Here is a 20,782-nt window from a genome sequence, read left to right on the forward strand (position 1 = left end):
AGGACTTTTAATTGTGTATCTAAGTCTGACTGTGTGGCAACAGTGCAAAACTGTTCTTTACAAAGGCAGATTTTTAGATTCTCAAGTGACTAGATTGCCTCATATGTGAGATCTGTTTACAAACCTTCTTGTTACTATGAAGACAAAACAGAGAGCCATATGCATTCATGTGGTCCTTGCTGAATAATGGTACATGTGTCTGCTTGAGTGTTTGGCAGTGTATCATGTTTAGTTTATGTGGTGGCACCCCACAAGGCCATTCTTCCTTGACTTTTAACTGTTCATAGTACTGTTGGCTGAAAACGATTATGTGAATAAACTTATGATACAAGCCTTACTTGTTAGGTAAGATGACAATTTTTAAGGCAGGAAGTTTACAGCATCGTGCCAGACTTCTTTACTTCTTCATTTATTTAAGTGCTTGTTTTTAAAGGAGCGAAGGTGAATTGGCTTTAAACAAAAGTGAAAGTAATGAGCACCAAACTGCATGTCCTCCTCTTCAGCACCTTCCCTCCAAGTCATCGGTGGGGGCAGTTCCTCATTTTGAAATCTGACCATTTTGGGTAAGGTAACAGGCCCATAGGAGCTCTCTGTCTGGCAGAAGTGGTTTCCTTAGCTAAGAACTGTAATACTTGCCCATCAAAGAGAAAAAATGCTTGCTATTTAAGAGTGTTACTGTAGGTGGAAAGTCGATAAGATCAGTGGTGTGACCTCTAAAGTGTTATGAAAGAAGGCAGGCCGTCTTTCAGAGTTCAGTATGGGGGGTGTTGTAATAAGCTGTGGTTTGCTGTATGGATGGTCCTCCATCCTGCTCTGTAAGCAGCATTCAGCAAGTTCCACGGTTGCCTAATTCTTACTCGATTCTGCCCAGGAATTCCAGATACAGTTGTCAGACCTATATACTAACTTTCTCCAGCTGTCCTAGGCCATAATGTGAGTCAGGTCCAACAAAAGTTGCTTCTTCATGGAAATAGTCTTCACAGGGCAAAGAGGAGGAAATATATATATATATATATTCTGTCTTATTTATGTTGCTTATTGAGAAAAGCTGAACCTGAGGGTAAATTGTTTTAAAGTATTGGTCCTTCCGACAGGGAAAGTGCATAATCCTTGCTAGATCTGATGGGTTACACTCTTCAGCAAGAGTTAATTACTAATATTAATGGGACTTTGGTAGAAGCGCTGTATGCAGAGGCTGCATATGTCTGCTATTTGAAAAACATCTGAGAAGTCTGATACTCCTTTTTTATTATTATTATTTAAAGAGATTATAAAAAGTTATTTTTCCCTTAGCAGATTCCTTACACGACTTTTCTAAAGTAGTATGCTATGAATTAAAGGAACCATTTAGGAAAGGAATATCTTCCTACTGTAATATAACTCATCTTTTTTGTAGTGGAAGAAACTAGCAGTTCTTGAAGGACTGAAGAAATAGCAATCTAGATAGACGAATTGGAGAATAGTATTTTTGACTAGCATGTTTCAGTCAGTAATTTTGGGTACTATATTTAATTGGAGTAGCACAAAATTATCACATAATAATGGCGATTTCAAGCCAGCAGTGCCATTTTAATAGGAAATAGCAGTTTAGCAGTTTGGTACTGTTAAGTTTCTCTTTGTAGGAGTTAGCTTATTTATTTATTTATTTAATTTTATAAGAGTTTGCAACCACTTCTGTTTCAGCAGGAAGCGTTAAAAAAATTTTACTGGGGGCATGTTCTTTTTTCTGGAGTGAAATTAGGACATACAAAAATACTTGTCTGACAGCCTAAGTGCAAACAACCATTACAAGCAGAAGCATGAGAAAACTTCCCCTGACAACCAACTAGTGAACCTCTACTTGGACCTTAAGAGATCATCAGTGAAGTTAAATATGTTAATCTTTGTAAAGATATAAACTTTTTCGGCTTTTTAATGAAATAGCAAATGGAAGGTACTACATACTTCTGGTTTTCGCACTATGGACTTCTACTGATTAATTAAACAACCGACTTGATCTTAACCCATTCTGAATGGGTTGCCCCTAGTAAGATTTCTCCCCGTCAATCTCTCTCACAAAGCTATTAACATGGAAAGGGGTGAGAGGGTGTGGGAAGGGGAAACAGTCTAATGCAGCATTTCCAAATCCCTGATGTGAAATAATCGGAAGGCACACAAATATTGTATGTATCTTGGCCTGTCAAGTTAAAAGTCTCTTAGGCTGTTTTTGTCTCATGATTAATTTCTCACTGTCATTAATGTGATCTAAACATTAAGAGTTTCCTCTTGGTGTGGGGAACGTTTGGTCATTCTGGGTGCTTATTTCAATTTGACTTTCAGCTACATCTTGTACATCTGCGAAATGGGCTCTCGCTGTTCCTATACACCAGGGCAATAACAGGGGAGCCTGGAGCACAACTGTGCATGCCCACAGCACTGCTTCTGCTTCTGATTTATTCATTCTGCCATGAGCGTGCCTCTTCTACTCTTTCTTGAAATTGAGTGCTGCCTTTTACTTTTTTTTACTGATTCCTAAGATTCTTGGTGGAGGTTTTTATATAAGAAAGCAAAAATGTGTATCTGTTTTTTCTCCGCTTTCTCTCAACAGGGAGCTTGGCTTGCCTACATACAGAAAAAGTTATCACTTGGATGGTAGTATTCTTAAAGTAGTACAGTGCACCAATGTAGATTTATTATCCGACATAAATTCCTCTGATGCATGCTTATGCTGGTATGACTAGTTTGTGTAATGAGTGTATTTATTTTTCTGAGTTTCTGGGGGGATTATGCATATCCTACCTTTGTCAGTGTATATTAAGTCTCAGCAGAAATAATTCTTTTCTTTCTAAAAATGAAACAGAAACCTTATACAGGTGGTAATGTGTTACCTGCCATTTTCACGTACACACAGATGTGTTTTGTTGCATCTCATTTTATGTGCTTACCAGAAAATTATTTTGTTGTCTTTAACTTATGATTGACAGTCCTATACTGACACATTCATCAGTTCTGAAAAGTATCGCTCTTTGATATGAAATTTTAGTTTCTGTAAAGAAACTGTAAAAATATGTTTCTCTTTAAAAAAGTACAAGTTCACCTCATCGCGACTTTAGTAGGTTGTAATAGACTACCTAGGTCTGACTGAAATCTCTGATTTGTGGCAGCAGCCAAAAGGAGAAAAAGGGTATTTTGTATAATGGTGTAATGTTTTTAAAAGACAGGCTTTAGTGACTGTTTTGTCATACTAGAGGAACATGAAGTTTGATGGTTATAGAAAGAGTTTCCTTTTTAAGCAGTGTTTTATTGAAGTTCCATATAAACAGTCACATGGGAAAGAAGCTGGATAATTTGCATGTGTAGTTCAGTTTAATAGAAAAGTAAAAACTACAGGAGCTAAGGGGAATTGAAACTACAATGTCAGGTGACTTTTTAAAGGTAATGCAGTAAAACAGTGTTTGATCTGCTTCATAAGAACATGCTTGTGAAGGACCAGTGTAATTTATAGCGAGTTTCAGAGTAGTTCAGACTATACTGGACAGAATATGATCATATAGTAGACATTAATATCTAAGGCTTTTTTGGTTGCTGAGGTGGTAATATTGGCCCTGGCCTGACTGGACTAACTTAATCCCCCCCAAAACCTAGTGTTGTGTGAAGAATTCCCATGTGCTCTGCTTGGCAGTCACCTGCTAGGCCTCAGCTGCTCTCCTTACCAAGTGCTTCATGTATAGGGAGAAATGTTGGACTTATTAATAAGGAATTTAAAAGGCCGAAAGCAATGTCCAATTGCATATTATAGAACATGATGCCATCTCATAGAATTTAATAGAGCAGAATATTTAATTTTGTTAAAATAAGATGATTTAATGAACAGTTTGCCTATGAAGTAGTATCTACAGTTAGCCAGTAAGCTTTATTTTTGAAAAAGAGTAACAGGACAAGCAGGATTATTAGAATTAGTTTTATTAGGCAATATTTTTTTTCTTGACAATTTATATTAAGAATCTCAAAATTGTTTTCCTTTTAAATAAGAGAAATGGCCCATTCTTAAATGGCTTATTCTCTGTATTTTGTATTTGTGGTTTCCATTAAAACAATACACACGCGGTATATCAAGAAAGAATGTTACGAAATAATAAGGGGGGGGTTACCCTTCCTTGACAACTGCGTGCTTGTAGGGCAAGAGGAGTAGTTGGTTGAGGGGGACTTGCTGGCATGAGTTAATAGTAATCATAGTTCAGAGCATGGCATTTGGATTACAAAAAATTCCAAAAAATATGTGTAGTTCCATGTACCTTGTCTTTCAAAGACAGCTACAGCATTTCACTTAGTGGGGGAAAAAAAATCTTTATTTTCTCTAATTGTTGTCAATTTATGTGAGATTTGAGAGTAATTTTACTTCTCTTTGTATAAGCCTCGCCAATCTGAAAGAAATGCACTGGAGGATGACATAGGCCCCTATTGAAACTGGCATCTATGTAAGCTGATAGTGTGTAAGTGTCCTCTATGGCAACTGTAACTGCCCCTTGCTGTACATCTTGAGATTGAATTTATAAAACTATTTTGTTAACATTGTCCGAGAGAAAATAGAGTCCAATTCATGGTCTTCTGTAACATGAGAAGGAGACTAATTTTGACACTTCCTCATCTGAAAAAAAAGAAGAAAAGTTGGGAAAAAACTAAACACTAAATGCAAAGTACTTGACACTGGTGAGGCTGCACCTTGAAGTTTTGGGTCCCTCGCTACAAGCGTGTCCAAAGGAGGGTAGCGAGGCTGGAGCAGAGACCTTATGAGGGGCAGCTGAGGGAGCTGGAGTTACTCAGTCTGGAGAAGAGGAGGCTCAGGGGAGAGCTTGTCGCTCTCTACAACTACCCGAAAGGAAGCTGTAGTGAGGTGGGGGTCACATCTTCTCCAGAATAACTACAGATAGGAGAAGAGGAAATGGTCTCAAGTTGCGCCAAGGGAGGTTCAGGTTAGACATTAGGAAGAATTTCTATATGGTAAGAGTGGTGAAGCATTGGAACAGGCTGCCCAGGGAAGTGGTGGAGTCACCGTCCCTGGAAGTGTTCAAGAAACGTGTAGATGAGGCGCTTAGGGCCATGGTTTAGCAGGTTGGTGTTGAAGGGCTTACGGTTGGACTTGATGATCTTGAAGGTATTTTCCAACCATAATGATTCTGTGATTCTATGAAGAAACCATCTACCAAATAAAGATGGTGTCAACTTTTGCATAGTCAGTTTTCAAAGTGGTTGTTATACAAGTTGTATTGAAAAGAGTATCTAGTACTTCTGTAAAATGTATTCTTGTAAAGTGCTTGTGTTAATCTGTTGATGCTGTATGTATGAAAACAAACCCAAGAGCGATGGCCTAGCAGCTACACTTCTCTTCTGGCTGGGGTTTAAAATCAATTTATTTATGAAGACGAAAACATATATGTATCTTTTTTTCTATATTTTGTGAGACAAAATAGTTCTTTAGTTAGAAAGACATTTATTCTTGACATTCATAGATCCCTAGGACCAAGACTCAACCCCACTGAAGTCAATAAAAGTTTCCACACTGACTCTAGTGCAGGTAATACTTAACCATGGTTTTTTAGACCATGAAGTCAGGCATTTTGATGCTTTGCATTGTGAATAGTCTATCTTGATCACTATGAGCAGTCATGAACATAATACTACGTTCTTAGAATAAAGAGGTTTTGCTCTAACATCACTGCAAAGCTATGTGAATTATTTTAAAAATTCCTAGCAAAGTTGTCAAACAGAACTTGTAGCCCATAATGTTATTTTGTGCTTCGTCTAGCATAACTCCTGTGGAAGTCAGGGGATATTTTGACTGTGATGGACATGTTGTATTTTTTTAATTTTGTGAAGTACAGCTGAATTGTGATACGGACTTACTAAGATGCTATTAATGCAGCTGAAGAAATTTGTCGTATGTGTGAGGATATCTTTGATTAGGAAATCACATCATGATGTTAGTTAAGTGAAAGCACAAAGTGTTTTGTTTTGTTTTGTTTTAGAGTTAGAGGTATGCCAAGTACAGTATTGCTACCTCTAGCAGGTTGGTATGGTGGCAATAAAATGGGATGGAAAAGTAAAGTTGGTCTACTAAGTTATCTGTCATGTTTCATGTTCATTAGTTGTGTATTGTTCAAATCTTTATTTTTTTATCGCTGATTTTATTTAATTACTAATTAAAAATATACAAACTTGTACTCAGCTTTGACCTAATTTATCATAGCACATGGTATTAATTAGTGACAGAAAGCTTCAGAATCAGCGATGATTTAGGAAAACTACTATTACTAATTTGGGGTAATTTGTGGGGTAGGTTTGAGACAACTAGGTTTTGTAAAGGACTAAGCACAGTTGTAAGCTGGAACTAATACGCAGTAGTGAGAAGGTTCCTATACTACCTTTCTGTGGTTAGTTTGGTTATTGGCAGCACTTTGGTTTGCATATTGTAAAGTGATGAAAGGATGACGCGTAGAACTTGAATTTCAAACTTGCTTTATTTTTAACTCAGCTCACTAATAGTTGAAAACTGTTATCATATAACTTCCTTGACTCCATTAAATCAGTTAGTACAAAGGACAAAATTAATCAGGACAAAAATTCATCATTCTGTGTTGCCTTTATGGACAGGCTTGGCAGAGAGGTGAGAAAGTAATAGGCAAGGAACTGGAAGCATATCGGATCCTGCAAAACATCTCTCTTGGAGGAAAGACAAGGTGTGCTTCCACAGCAGCCTGGAAATGCTTAGTTTGCTTCTGGGTTACACAGCTTCCAGTTTCCAGAGCTGATCAGCCTGAACCTTTCATGAAGGTAGGTTAACCTGGACACATTCACTTGTCAAAGATAAGTGTGTAAGGAGAAAAACCTCTGCTTTAGTTTCAGTCAGGAGTCTGCTATGTAATGCCTTATAGTGGTGGCTCTGCGGTCTTTGCTTTTTCTTTTGTGTAACAGCAAAGTCGCTTTTCTTCCCGATTTTCCTTCCTTTGCTCCCTAGATCACCCTCTGTATAGCACGTGGGACAATGGAATTACTTTATGTGGACCTTTCCAAAGGTTCAGTGCAGCATATTTTCCACAAATTTACTTTTCTTTTTCTCTCTCTCATGGCCTTAGTAATTAAAGAAGAAAACGAGGATGCTAAATACGTATTTCTGGACATATGCTAGCTGAGGATGAGGTCTAGAGGGGAATGGGGAGAGGAGATGTAAATTTGAGTGATAGTGAATTTAATTGCACACCAGGAGTTAGTCTTACCAGATCAAGCCTTTCTCTAGCATTATGTCCCCAGCAGAATGGTAGTACTACAATCTGTAAAATCCTTTGCGAGCTGGAAGTCAGAAAAGTATGTCTTGATGAGTAACTAAGAGTCAGCAGAAAGCATCGTCTTGGATTCAGTGGTAGCATCCTCTGATTTCCGTTGTTTGGCTTCTCTGAATGTAATTTACATTTACATACAATCGGAATACAGTGAGGCATGCCTCCATACCTTGCTTGGTGATTGCAGGTATTTTTCTTTTTGTTTGCTTATTCTATGGCCTTGATTTAATTTAGTTGCAGCATCATTTGATCCAGGTCAGTAGTTCAAGCACTTAACCAACCGTCAAGGGAATAAATGAAACTGATTTTGTCCGACCCCTTCCATGTCAAGTGGGTTGTCTGGCACACCAAGAGTACAATGAATAGATTTTGTGGCTATTTACAGACTCATGAACTAGAAAACAGAGTGCTATGCTTCCCAGTTTTATTATGTAATTCAGACAGTGTCACATCCAGATGATGGGATTATACTTGTTTTTTGTTTTGCTTCATTTTTAAGTCAAAAAAAATGGCACTACTGCTTTGATGTTTTCTTATAAAATATATACAGATAACAAAAGCAAATTGAGGGAGTTTGCCATCTCACATGAAATATTTAAGTTTATGCGTATATACCTACATATGTTTATGTGATCATAGATTTTGCCGTTGGTTCTATTCAGTCTCCTTCATGATGCTGTATGCCTGGAATAATTTCATGGCAGCTAGTGGATGCTGGTCTGCATTATTTGTTGCTGAGAGGAAGATTTGGCCTATTGTTGATGTAGAGTTTAGTTTTAGAATTATCTAAATATAAAATATTTAAAATAAAATAACTTATTTGCATTATTAATGTGAGAGTTTGGGCATTTTTTTTGCACAAGTTTATGTACTGATGCATATACATAGTCATATTTTGTTAAATAGGTAAAAAATCATGTTAGTTTTCTGTAGTGGACTTCTATGGATTTATTTTCATGTAATGGGAATCAGAACCTGTCCAGGAGACCTTTCTAAAGTTATTCACTGTTACAGGTGCATGGCTGACTTGATGGTGCCACTGGATGCCACTGCATCCAGTTAAGGAGTGTTGTTTTTGTTACTGCCTATGACTGATTCAGCCAAGGTCTTATCTTGGTAGACCCTGAAGATGTTTTCCTTCTCAGCAGAGGCTCTCTGAATTCTTTTCATATTCCCCAGCTTCTGAAAGATGTTATCGTGTCACTCTTATCCTAGCCAGAAGGTTAAAGGATTAGTTCTGATTCATGACAGCCAACTTGTGTGTAGGGCTCATTGACCTCCACTCTGCTGGCCAATCAGTTCAGTTCAGCTCCATGGATGAACTAGTGGTTCCAGTCTCCTGAATGTAGATATGTGGCCAGAAAGTCAAATCAGGAATAGACTAGCCCTGTAAATGGGTTATGAAGGATATCACAAAGAGCATTCAGATCATGCCAACGCTGGTCATCTTCTTGCTTGGCCTTCGGTCTCTGTTGTGTAAAGTGCAAAACCATCTCGCCCTCATCCCACAGCCTTCAAGTCAGTGCCCTGCAATTGAGAAGACGATGATAGCAAGCTGTGCTCAGCACAGCTTGTGTTACATTGCAGATTGCTTAATCTCTTGTGAATAAAATGAAAACTTTGTCACTTTGGATCAAATCCTGCCTTCAATAAAAGTGCAGAAGGACAAGTACTCCCTGGCTTTCGTGGGGGGCTGGGATTTTGCCGGCAGTTGTAGAAGGAACTTGTACTGCTGAAAATAGTGTTCCTCTTCACTGTCTCAGCATATAAATGGAAACCTTCACCATACAAGGTTTACTCTTTAGTGGATATAATAACAGCAGATGAGAATACTGGGAAAAACTGTCTACATGGAAACAGCCTCTAGATACTTCAGGCAGAGAAGATGTAACACAAAGGGCACTCTCAACAGAAATGATTGTTATATTGCCAGATGGTATAAGATAATTTGGAAAGAAAGAGTAAAGATACATTCCCTACCCCGAGGTGCTTTCATTGTGTTTTGAATATAAGATGTATAAAGTTTTAGACACAAGCATTGATACTGATGGTGACTTAGAGCGGTGGTTTCCCTTTTTTTTTTTTTTTTTTTTTTTTTTTGTAGTTATAATTCATTTGAAAAAGAAACTCCCTGGATTCTTGAAGGCATCATAGCTCCAACAAGAGTTTGTGAGCTTGGATTTTGGACTGTGTCTTCCTAACCTGTACTCTTGTTTCACCAGTGAGATCTACCTGTCTGGTTTTGGAGCTCCTTGTTAAGATAAATAAATGAGAAATTTGGATTTTATTTCACCTTGTGCATGCTTTTATTTTGGTATTTCTTTTTTTAATGACGTCTCATACCACCTTGTCTCAAGGGGCATTATTTCTGAGATGTATATATACACATACATACATATATTTATACATACCCACATTTAGACTTTGTGTAGCTCCTGCTGCTGTTACTTTGTGTTGCTCCAGTGGTTACAATAAGATTGCAAGTTATATCATCTGCCACCTGTGATCCAGCAGCACTGAACTGAATTGACTCACTGATACCTGGGTTTTGCACTTTTCCACTTCTAAGGGTAGTTTAAAATTTTAAATGGGATCTTGCCAATGAAGGGTTGACCAGAGGAGAGGAAAAAGCTCAGATCAACGAAAGTTTATGACATGATTTTAAAATATATAACCTTGGGCAAAAAGGGCCAGTTATTGGAGCGGTTCTTGAGTAACCTAATTGTTTGATAAGGATCCTTGCCTGTTTAGGCTGTTGTTGGTTGCTGGAAACATTCCATTTCTAAATTTGTGCCTCACTGCATACCCTGAGGTATGTGTACAACCCACTGTAATTGCACAGTTTATTATTTTATTAATGAGAGCTCTGATAATGTGTTGGCTCATGAGTTCCCTCTCATGCAGCTCTGGTCTCCTCACTGTAGAGGGTTCTGCGATTCTGCTGTTTGCTCATGGGATGGTGATGGAAAGCAAAAGCGAAGCCTTAACAATAATGGTGCAAAGAACTCAAACCCCTGTGTGTGTGGGGTGTCATTGCAGCCAGTGGCAGGAAAGGCAGGATACCTTTTTAACACATACCTCATGAACAGGAACACAAGAGGCAGAAGTAAATTCTGTGTTACACAATCCCAAGTGCTCGAACCTTCACCAGCAGGAAGGCAGGGGATGCACATGTTTATTGCCCATTCTACCCATGAGAGAGCAGCCCATAGTACTTGAATCTGGCTTGCTCCCAACTGCCTATTTACCAGAGTGGCTGTAAGACTTGTATAAAATTTGCTGTAAGGCACACGGCGCTGAGCAAGTGTCCAGCAGGCAATAGTAGCTCTTCTTTTCCATGAACTTTGGGATTAGCAGGCATCCAAGGATGTCCACTCCTGTGTTCCCTGAACTCTCTGTCAAGATACCAGATTACGTATAATGGAAACCTGGCACAGCACACAAGATCCATAAAAGAGCAGGAAACAGCATTGGTGGAGGTGTGGACCGCGAAGTTAGGGAAATCCAGTTTACTGTCTGTAACTCTGGAGACAGCCTGTGCCTTCCTGTAAGAAAGACCCAGCCAAACACCACTGCTTTGAATAGCTAGCCCGGGCTGCTCGGACAAGCTGGTATCCCTTAAAATGCTGTCCCTGGACTTTCAAGGTCTCGGGAACTCTGCAGACGTTGTGGCAGCTCAGGGCCCTGCAGCCTCGCAGCTGGTGCATGCGTTTGCACTGAGGGCTTTGCAGGCTGCCTCCATACTGTGGTGGCTGGTAGGAGTTCCTGCAGCTTCCAAAACTGCTCATTACAGTGCTTGGCTCTTCTACAAGGGCTTTTCATAGCTATAGCCCCTGTGGCTTGCTGCAGCATGGTTTTCTTGTGGAACAGATGGTATATTACGTAGAAAGTTACTATATTTTTGTATCACTAATTTTTATTTATTTATTTCACTTCTTGTACCTTTTTTTTTAAAGTGGGTATATAGCCTTAGTAAAGAATTTGAAATTGATGTTAGGTTTGATTTTAAAATATTAATATTTGTGTAAGCAGAGTAATGTACTCGCAGTAGTGTACAGTACACAATTAAGCAGTGTGTGTGTTTTCTGAAGCATTAGTGAACATGTTTTCATGTTCACTAATGTTTCATTTTTGTTCGTGTTTCATTTTTGGAGTTGTAATTCATTCAAATTACTTGAATGGAAAGCACCCTATAAAAGTAGATCTTTGAAAGGAAAAACAAACATAGTCTTAAGCAAGCACTGTACTCACTGGAGCACAGTTTCATTTTTGACTCAGTAGATGGATTTTCTCTATCTAATCTTTGTTTTATTTTTTAATTGATATCATCTGGTCAATTTGAGTGAGAATGCTATTCCCATAAGAAAATATTTAGAATAAATATTATTGTTGCCTAGGATCTTGTTGAATTCATGAGATACAGCAGCAGTCAACTTGATTTAATATTTTTAACATTCTTTATAGTGTTTTCTCATTGTTTCCATGAAAGCAATTTCAGTAAATACTTTAGCAGTTGCTTTTGGTTTCTTGAAATTACATTACCTTTTGTTGAAAAGTCTAGGTTCTTGAACATAGGTTTCAGGTCTGCTTTGCCATTGTTAGGCACTTGAAATAAATTCCTAATATTTACTGATCCCTCAAATTACTAATATTGCTTGATGCCTTTTCCCCTGCTTGTCTTCCAGGACATAATTTGTTTGGTCCAATGAATCATCAGTTGGTATTTATAAAAGATAATTATTATTACAGGCCCTTGGTTCCACTTAACAAAATCATTGCCATACATTCACATATGCGTGTATATAAATAGCTGTCTGTAAACACTGTGTGTCAGCTTAGAGTAGTGGATATATTACATGCATGGGATGATACCATATGAAAGGTAAAGTTTCTGTTTTCATCCAAAACCCAGTCCTTCCTTACTATATCGGGACAGTCTATTTTTCTCTTTGCAATGTATGGTTTTTGCAGTAGCTTCTGACAGTGAGGCCAGGCTTTGCCAGTGGAAGCCCACTGAGCTACGCAGGAGGAGAGGCTGGTGCTGGTGCGGGCCTGGTCCTGGCCTCAGGGAGTGCGATGAGGGGCAGCCTGGACTGCCCTGGGTGAGAGGGTCCGCTGGGAGGGACGCGCCACGTGTTTCTGATCGCTGTGACCTCCCTCCTGGTTGGGTTGTGCCCTTCAACATGGGCACTCTTCCTGACTGCGTCCTACGTGCAGCTGTGTGTAGGCTGCTGCCGGGTTGGCCATAAAAACCAAGCCCTCTGCTTGTGTGTGGTTCATGGCTCTCCGAGCAAGAGCCACCAGGTGCAGGGTCTGGCTGCAGGTCAGGGCAGCTTCACATGCACCATGGTCTTAGTGCTGTCTCCACAACGAGTTACTACTGCCCTGTCTTTGGGTGTTGCTGAAGGCGTGTGGTAGAAAAGAAACCTTATGTATCGTCTTCTCCTACTCTTTGAGCATCTCGTAATAGGCTTTGGCTTAGATGTTGAAGCACCTAAGATGTTATTTAAAAAAAAAAAAAAGGAAAATAAGTAGCACTGAAATGTTTCAGTGGTGGTGTACATACTTGTAGCATGATGTAGTCCTCATTTTTTTTTACTTTCTTGAAGCTTTTAAACAGTAGTAGTTGTCTGTCCTTACAAAAGCTTCCACCCCTCCGATAACCATGGGAGAAGTTTGTATCATTTTTCTTTCACATATATTTTAAAGTTCTATAATTACCTGTTACAAAGTGTTTGGCAGTTTGGACCTTGTCATCTTTATTTTCCTAGTTCTCCTCATAAAAATGGCATAGCATATTTTTAATTATCTGTTTATAGGACTGCTGGGGAGAATTCCTTTAATCATGAGACACTTTAACAAAAAGTCTCAAGATAATGGCTTTTCCGTCTGTACTTCTCAGACATTCTTTCAAATGGAAAGGAAGGAATTATAAAAACTTTATAACTAATTCAGATTCCCCAGTGATACAATATAGTGGCTCTATTGCACAGATGGGTTTTAAAGAGTGAAAGTATAATTGAGTTTGCAGGACTCTGTAAAGGTGTAAGATATTTTGTAGGTAAGCAATCTCACCTAAAAAATGAGTTGTTTTCCATATGCAACCAATAGTTATTTTAGAGTGGAAAAGCATGAATTTTACTGGCATACTGTATCAAGAGCAGTGAGACCAGTTTACAGTTTGCATCTATCCATTTGTTTCAAGTGTCAAGCTTTAAATGAAAAAAAGCTCAATCGACGTAGCTGTTTTTTAAGATATTATGATCATATTTGGATATGAAGTATACTGCAAAGAACAGATGGCACTTTCTCATGTCAAACCATGCTAAAGATGGTGTAATCCAGTAATGGAGCAGTAAGACATAATTACCTGAAAATTAACTCTCAGGATGGGGATAGCTGTTTGAAAACATTGCTGTTTCTTGTTTATTCTCCGTTTTTTAACAGACATTGTGTTGCAATAGGTATTTATATATATATGTATATATGAAAAATGCCTTTTGCAATATTGTGCATCTGGGCTTAACTGCTGTGCAACTGAGTCTCATGCTGCTGTTGTGCCATGTGGCAATTAACCTCGGTACAGGCAAAAGTACAAACAGTGGGGGGCACTTTCATTCTTGGATATAAGGCTAAAAATAGTTGACCAAGCTCATCCTGAATACTTGGAGTACTTAAGTACTGCTTAGATTTCAGAAAATCTAATGGATCTCTTTATGTGTTGTTTAGGATGCTGTGCCCAGTGGAAATATTCTTACATTCTTGAGCACACTGAGGATTTTGTCCCCTTTCTCCTTCTTTCAGGAGAACATTGCCATGTACACATCTGACCGTGTATAACATGGGCCAGATCCTGATCTATCAATCACCCACATTTTTATATTTTATTTTATATCACCCATATTTATAATTAATCTGAACTGCCTAAAGATAATGGTTGATTTGGAAATCAGATTTTCTTCCTCAGGTTGTTTTGTGTACTGCAAGAGACTTCCAATACCAAAGCCTCATTTTTCTGCTTTTCTACACAGAAAAGGGTCCTGATGGTTGGTGTCAGATTGACAACCTTCAGGATTAAATCTTCAAGTTAATATAACAAATAAGTACAGATTTCTTCATGCTATCTAGGCAGTGACTTTTCAAGATGAGCTATGTTTGAACCATTTAGTTCAAAAAGAATGGGTAGAAAATAACCAAACCAGTTCATATTCTTGTAGAATATGATTGTCAAAGTATATCCAAGATGTTCAGTTAAAAAGTTTGATTATAAAAAATACTATCTTTGACCTTTTAGTATAAGAAGCTGATTGGGAAAGCATAGCATATGTGCCATGGAAGATACAAATAATTACAATTTCAAGATAGAGCTGGTGCTTCTCTAGTTTCAGCTTTGGCAGTAAAGTGTTCCTAGGGCCTGAAAGGTTACCTTCAGTTCCTGGGGTGACCACAGGGTGCAGAAATACAACAAAAATATTTTTTCTTCAGCTAGTCATGGTGGTGTGAGGTGAGAGGTGTGAAAAAAGAAAAACTCCAAATACCTCGTAACCATCTTTTTCACCATGGTATGGTAAATGAAAAAAATGTTTTGAAAGTCCTCTTCCCTCAGCGGAAGGAATTCCTACCTGGTTTCTCATTCATTATGCAGAGCTGCCCCACGCACCCCAGGGAGGTAGTTACTGATTGGAATATAAAGCCTTTAGCTTTATATTTTGACAAGTCGAGAGGCTAATGAAAATGGAGTCTGATTTATCGCGCACGTGAGAATGTGCCTTAAGCATACCCATCCCCCAAGGGAGGATGAGCTATTACCAAACCATTCCTTACACATGGTTGTTTAATCTGTTCCTTAAAACTTCCTGTGAAGTTCCTCTAAAACCTCCCAAACAGTCTATTTGAATTCTTACCATTAAAAACGTCTCTTTAATGTTTAACTTAAGGAGGTAGTAATGGCAGGTAGGACTGCCGTCCAGGTTGCCCCTGCTCTTGCCAGGTAAGTATACAAATGATTTACTTAGGTCAGCCAGCCGGCCTGGGAAAGAGCTGGTTCCAGAATGCCAAACTCCCTCGCGCATGCACCAGCAAAACTCCTGTGCATTCCCCGTTTTCCTTATTTGCTTCGGAAAGGGAGGGTGAAACTGAGCAGAAGCATCTGCTTTTGCTTTGCTGGATTGTCAGCCATGTCTGACGGGGAATCCTGTGATTTTATACTGTGGTTTTACCTGATACGCATTCACAAAACGTGTTTTATTCCACGGCATCCAAAAATATGTAAGGCGTCATTTCCAGATGCTTAAGGAATAAGCACAGGCAGCAGCAAGAGCTTTGTGCGTTTCTGCGCTGTGGCAGCCCTCCTTATGCGAGCTCTGCAGGGAAAATAAGAGCAGCACGGCTCCTGAGCAAATATTGTTTCTGGTCACACACGGTGCCTTGCAGCTGAGCCTGGTGACACGCTGCTTAACTGTTTTGCTATGTGAGCGCAGAGAGCGCTGCCTGCAATAAAGACTCTGCTGGTTTGTCCTCCGAAACCGCCCTCCTTGCGGTGCGTTGGAAATGACTGAACTTTGGCCCTCAATCTGCTGACACCCTGAGGGAGTGTAAATGTAATGACGTCTTTGCTTGTTTCAGCTGCACAACAGGAAACGCTCACGGCCTCCCCGTCTTCCTGCGCTGAGAAAGCGCTGCCTTTTTTTCCCCTCTTCCCCTGCAGCCGAGCGGGCTGAGACCCAGTTTCAGGTCGGTGCTCCGCAGCGAGCCCGCCCTAGCGCCGTGCCCTCCTTGCTGCCTCCTCCTTGCCTGCGCAGCCAATCAGCCAATCCCCATTGCTCCGTTCCAGCAGCCGTGTGTGAAGTGGGGTAATTTTTTCCCCCTCTCGCTCTTTTTTGTTATTATTATTTATTTTTATTTTTTTGTTTTCCTCCTGGAGAAGTGCCCGGGAAGCACGTACTGTTGTGTCGCAATGGCTTGCCTCACAGAGCATGTCCGTGGACACTGCTCAGCTGAAAGGACCAGGATGGTCAGGTGATAATTTGCCCTGGGGAGCCTACATCACTTGCAGAGCATAGAGGACACCCTGCCAGGTGGGCATGCAGTGATCCTGAAATGTGGTCCAAATAGCGCTGAATACTGCTGAATATAAAGGGCCCAAATAGATTTCTTTGCCTTGATGGGATAGAGAGCCTTGCTTCTTGCAAAGCACTGACAGGAAACTCCTGTGTTTAACCTTCCCTTAGCTGCTGCTCCTGTACTTTGTGACAGAAACAGGGATATGAGTAAGAATGGTTATTGAGAAACACGAGTATTTTGCAGTTAGCTAAGGGAAGAGGATTTTATCTCATCAAAGTCAGTCAAAGCATTAAAGCAATACAGATTTCTTGCAAGTGAAGCTGGTATTGGTTCAGCATTCAGCTGTTATTCTCTTTTTTGGAGGGTGGTGAAAGGGGAAAGAAGTCACTCTTTCGAAAAGAAAAAAATGCATATGCACTAATGAGTTTGCATATTGTGTGAGAAAAGACACTGAATCATCTAGAGTGCAATGTCCTGAATATGAAAGATTTAATTAGTTTTGAATATAAACAGTTTTGGTGCAGTTGATTATTTATTGCTTTAATGTTGCAGAGACATACTATTTGAAGAGCAGCTTTTGTCTGGGTTCTGTAATAAGCAAATTCTGAATTTATCTCATTAATCTGTCATACTACCTAGCAAAATAACTGTTTTTTTCTAACAAGCTGGAGTTATGTAACATGAATCATGCATGGCAAGATGCTTACAAGCAGGAGAAAGTAAGATATGCAAAGAAATAACTGCATCCAGCCTTTTGCAGAGTAGGATGTGACTAGGTTTTGAAATCGAATACTGCATATTGGTTCTTTCAGCCACACAGACAAGTTCCAGCTATTCATTATGACAACGCATCTTGAAACAGAGCCCTGAGATGAGGATGGTTAACAGAAGAGGGTGAATTTGCTCAGCCAAGCCATGTGCAGTGCATGGGGATGCTGCATGCATGCCTGCCAAGTCCCTTTCCCTACTCCCTTCCTTCCTCCCACACTCCACCCCGTTTTTTCCTCGAGAAAAGCACAGTAATAAAAGTATAGTCTGTAAAGTCTTTTAAATGGGACTGATTCCACGTGCAAGACAAAATAACTTGTTGAGCTGTGATTATCCCTAGAAATCATTATATAAATCACTTCTTCATTTCGGCATTCTCCTGTAGGGTCATTAGGCATGTATACAGTGCAGTGGTCTCCTGTCTCAAGAAATTTTACAGGCTGTTCATGGAAAGGGCAAAGCAAGTGATTAAATGAATGCATTAAATTTTTCTTTTGTATTTTTTCCCTGACAACTTTCTTTGTTGTTAGGCAGTTTTGCTCTTCAAAGCCATGCTGTTGTTAAGCCTGGGATAAGCCTTTTGTTTTCGTGGCATAGATACAAGTATGAAAAAATAATATTAGGAAATAAAGGAATGAGAATAAGAGCTGTTTAGGAAAGGAATGGTTTAAAACACTTGAATTTACTTTGAGGTTCTCTTCCTCCATTTCATTTTGACCAAGCGATTCTGTGTGTTTTTTCTCCTGCAGTTTGTAGATGAAAGAGCTACAAATTATGGAGTAGAGCAATCAATTACTATATTTTAAGATTATATTGTTATTAATAACAGCATGAATATTAGTGTTTATGATCTTCACTTAGTACTGAATGTGAATACTTATACTGTGGTTGATAGGGACTTAGTACAGGCAGTACCTGGGATCTTACAATGAGCAATAGCTCATCTGTAAGCTGTTCCTGTAAGTAGCACCACTGGAGAATAGAAGATGAACAAGAATGGATGAAAACACTTGTTTTCTGACACAGAAGGCCAAGGGAAGTCAGAAAGGCAGTTGTAAAAAAGCAGGCAATGTTGCTCCCTGTTGTCCTTATTCTCCAGACAAATGGGGGTTCTCTCTGGGACTCTCAGTGCAACAGCCTTCAGAAGAAATTTGCTTTTCATGAAAATATGAAAAGAAATTTCAGTCTTTGAAATGATTTTTTTATTATACTGAACTGACATTTTTTTCAGTTGTGTGTCACTGTTGCAGGACTAGAGGCATACTGCTGGGAATATAAGTAGTGGCACATAAGGACACCTACATTTTGTAGATAGTACAAATTAATTCTGAATTAGTGTGGTTGATCATATGCTGTCTATTTGTATTGACTCCAATGCTCTTTCCTTTCTAACTTTATAGTTATCTTTGGTTAACTAATAGTAATATCCTTTCTGCAACCTCATGGTTTTCTTAATGCAGAATATTGTGCAGGGACATGATAGGAAACTTCTGCATTTTTTGTACTCTGTCAACAGTAGCATGGCCACAGCGTTCTGGTGTGGTTAACTAGGAGGGTTGAAGTGTCCTTTGCATGGATTTCTCTTGCTGTTTTGGATGAGTATGTCTCATGGCTTTGTCAAGAGTTGAGACTTGTGTGGCCGGGAGGGTAGGAAGCCCCAAGGGACCTTTCATCCCACCTTGCAGCAGAGCCCAAGGGATGGACATGGCTGCCAACCTGGTTTTGCAGCTGCTGTCTGACTCACCTGCTGGTTTGAACCCTCTGGGGGCTGCTCATCCTTTTACTCATGCCTTGCGGTTAGAGCTGGTGCCTGACAGCCTTCAGCAGAGGAGTAACAACCATGGGCTGAGTGCTGGCAGGTGCCAGCCATGGGCCTGTGGCCCAGCGTGCGGGCAGGGACACGAGCTAGAGCAAACCAACGCTGCGGGGCTGTGCACCCAGGGAGAGGGAGGAGGGCTGCTGCTCTCCCACTGCTGCGGGAGGTGTGGGTAGCAGGAGAGAGACTGGCCTCGATTTCTGGTGGAATTTCTGCTGGTATCAGTGCGATCTGAGCGAGCAAAGTAGAACAAGTACATGGTTGTTAGATGAAAGAAAGTAATTACCAGGAGTGACGGAGACGTGTGTGCCGGGGGGCCAGCAGTGGCTTGTTCAGGAGAAAATTTTTGCATGTGAGGTTTTTGAACAGATCTTCAGAGGTTAATAGTCTGGATCATAACATGCTTCAGAGAGAGAGATTCCTTGCTCTGCAAGTTGGTGTACACAGTTCATAGAATCATAGAGTCATTATGGTTGGAAAAGACCTTCAAGATCGAGTCCAACCGTAAGCCCTTCAACACCAACCCTGGTAAACCATGGCCCTAAGCGCCTCATCTGCACGTTTCTTGAACACTGCCAGGGATGGTGACTCTACCACTTCCCTGGGCAGCCTGTTCCGATGCTTCACCACTCTTACCATATAGAAATTCTTCCTAATGTCTAACCTGAACCTCCCTTGGCGCAACTTGAGACCATTTCCTCTTCTCCTATCTGTAGTTATTCTGGAGAAGAGATTGACCCCCACTTCAACCCCTTCCTCAGCTTCATTGCCCTCCCCAGCGCTGAGTACAGGGAGACGATCAGTTCCCAGTGTCTCATTGTCCTTGCTTCTTGAAAAGCCAGTGTATCTGGCCCATTCAGACTCTTAAGTATCTACAGAATATTGTAAATATTAACCCTGTGTCTTTATGTATCAAGTCATTCACTCATTGCAGCAAACGTCAAATAATTACCAACTTCATTTCACTATTTTGCCAGTTAAAAAAGATGAAATTTAATTTACACTAGTTATTTAACTACGTGAGATGCTCAGCATGGAAATAACTAGGTGCAAATTAAGTTTAAGCAAGTTAAGGAGAAAAATACGTTGTCTGTAACATTTTCCAAATTTAATGTTCTATTTGTATTTCATTACCAGTCCATCTGTAAGACAAATTCTCTTAGCAGATTGAAGCTTTTTTTTTTTTTCAGGAAAAAAAAAAAAGGAATGTACAGCTGTGCTGGTAAATTAAAAGAAAAGTTTTAGTCTGAAAAGATTAAGATAGAAGACTCTCCTTACTTATTGCAGGCTTAATTTCTCCTAACTCTATGCTATAGGCCTCAGTAAGATCTCACTTAGCAGCTGTGTAACGGGCTCTTCATCCAGTCTGTGTTGCTAAAACACAAAAATTTTGCCTCTCCGAAGCTAATGTGCATGTGTGAAATCCACCCAGAGGTAATGCTTAGTTTCCTCTAACACAACCAGGAGTGGCACATAGACTCAGTTCCTGGTCACAGAAATGCATGTTAGTCTGGCGAGTGTGTATTTAGTTCCTACAGTTGCTGGTGCAGTCCCGCAGCTTGTCCCATGTAGACCTGCCGCTGCTTGGGGAGGGAGAGGCCTTGTGATTTCTGATGGTGCTGCTGCTTTTGCGACAGAGAAGCAAAAGCTTTGGGGCAGTCGTAGGCAAGAGTAGCCGTGGAGGTAGATGGGCCAAATGCACTGTCAGTCTTACCAGAGTGAGTTCAATCCTGCAGTGAAATGGCCGTGGAAACACGTCTGCAACACACGTCTGTATTATAGAGAACTTTGTTTCATATCCAAAAATATGTTTGTTCTC

General features: G+C 39.9%; 1 protein-coding gene across 1 annotated transcript in view; it reads left to right on the forward strand.

The window, feature by feature from the left end:
• Window positions 1-411: 411 nt before the first annotated feature.
• LOC148595018 (uncharacterized) overlaps window positions 412-20,782 on the forward strand; it is a 116,311-nt gene continuing 95,940 nt past the window's right edge. Inside the window, exon 1 of the mRNA XM_088522782.1 lies at window positions 412-563. Coding sequence (XP_088378908.1) covers window positions 472-563 — 92 coding nt within the window. The 5' untranslated portion in view covers window positions 412-471. The remainder of the gene's footprint in view (window positions 564-20,782) is intronic.

Source organism: Tinamus guttatus, unplaced genomic scaffold, assembly GCF_059628265.1.
Source record: "Tinamus guttatus ecotype Peru unplaced genomic scaffold, ASM5962826v1 Tinamus_guttatus_pri_ptg000164l, whole genome shotgun sequence".
NCBI lineage: Eukaryota > Metazoa > Chordata > Aves > Tinamiformes > Tinamidae > Tinamus > Tinamus guttatus.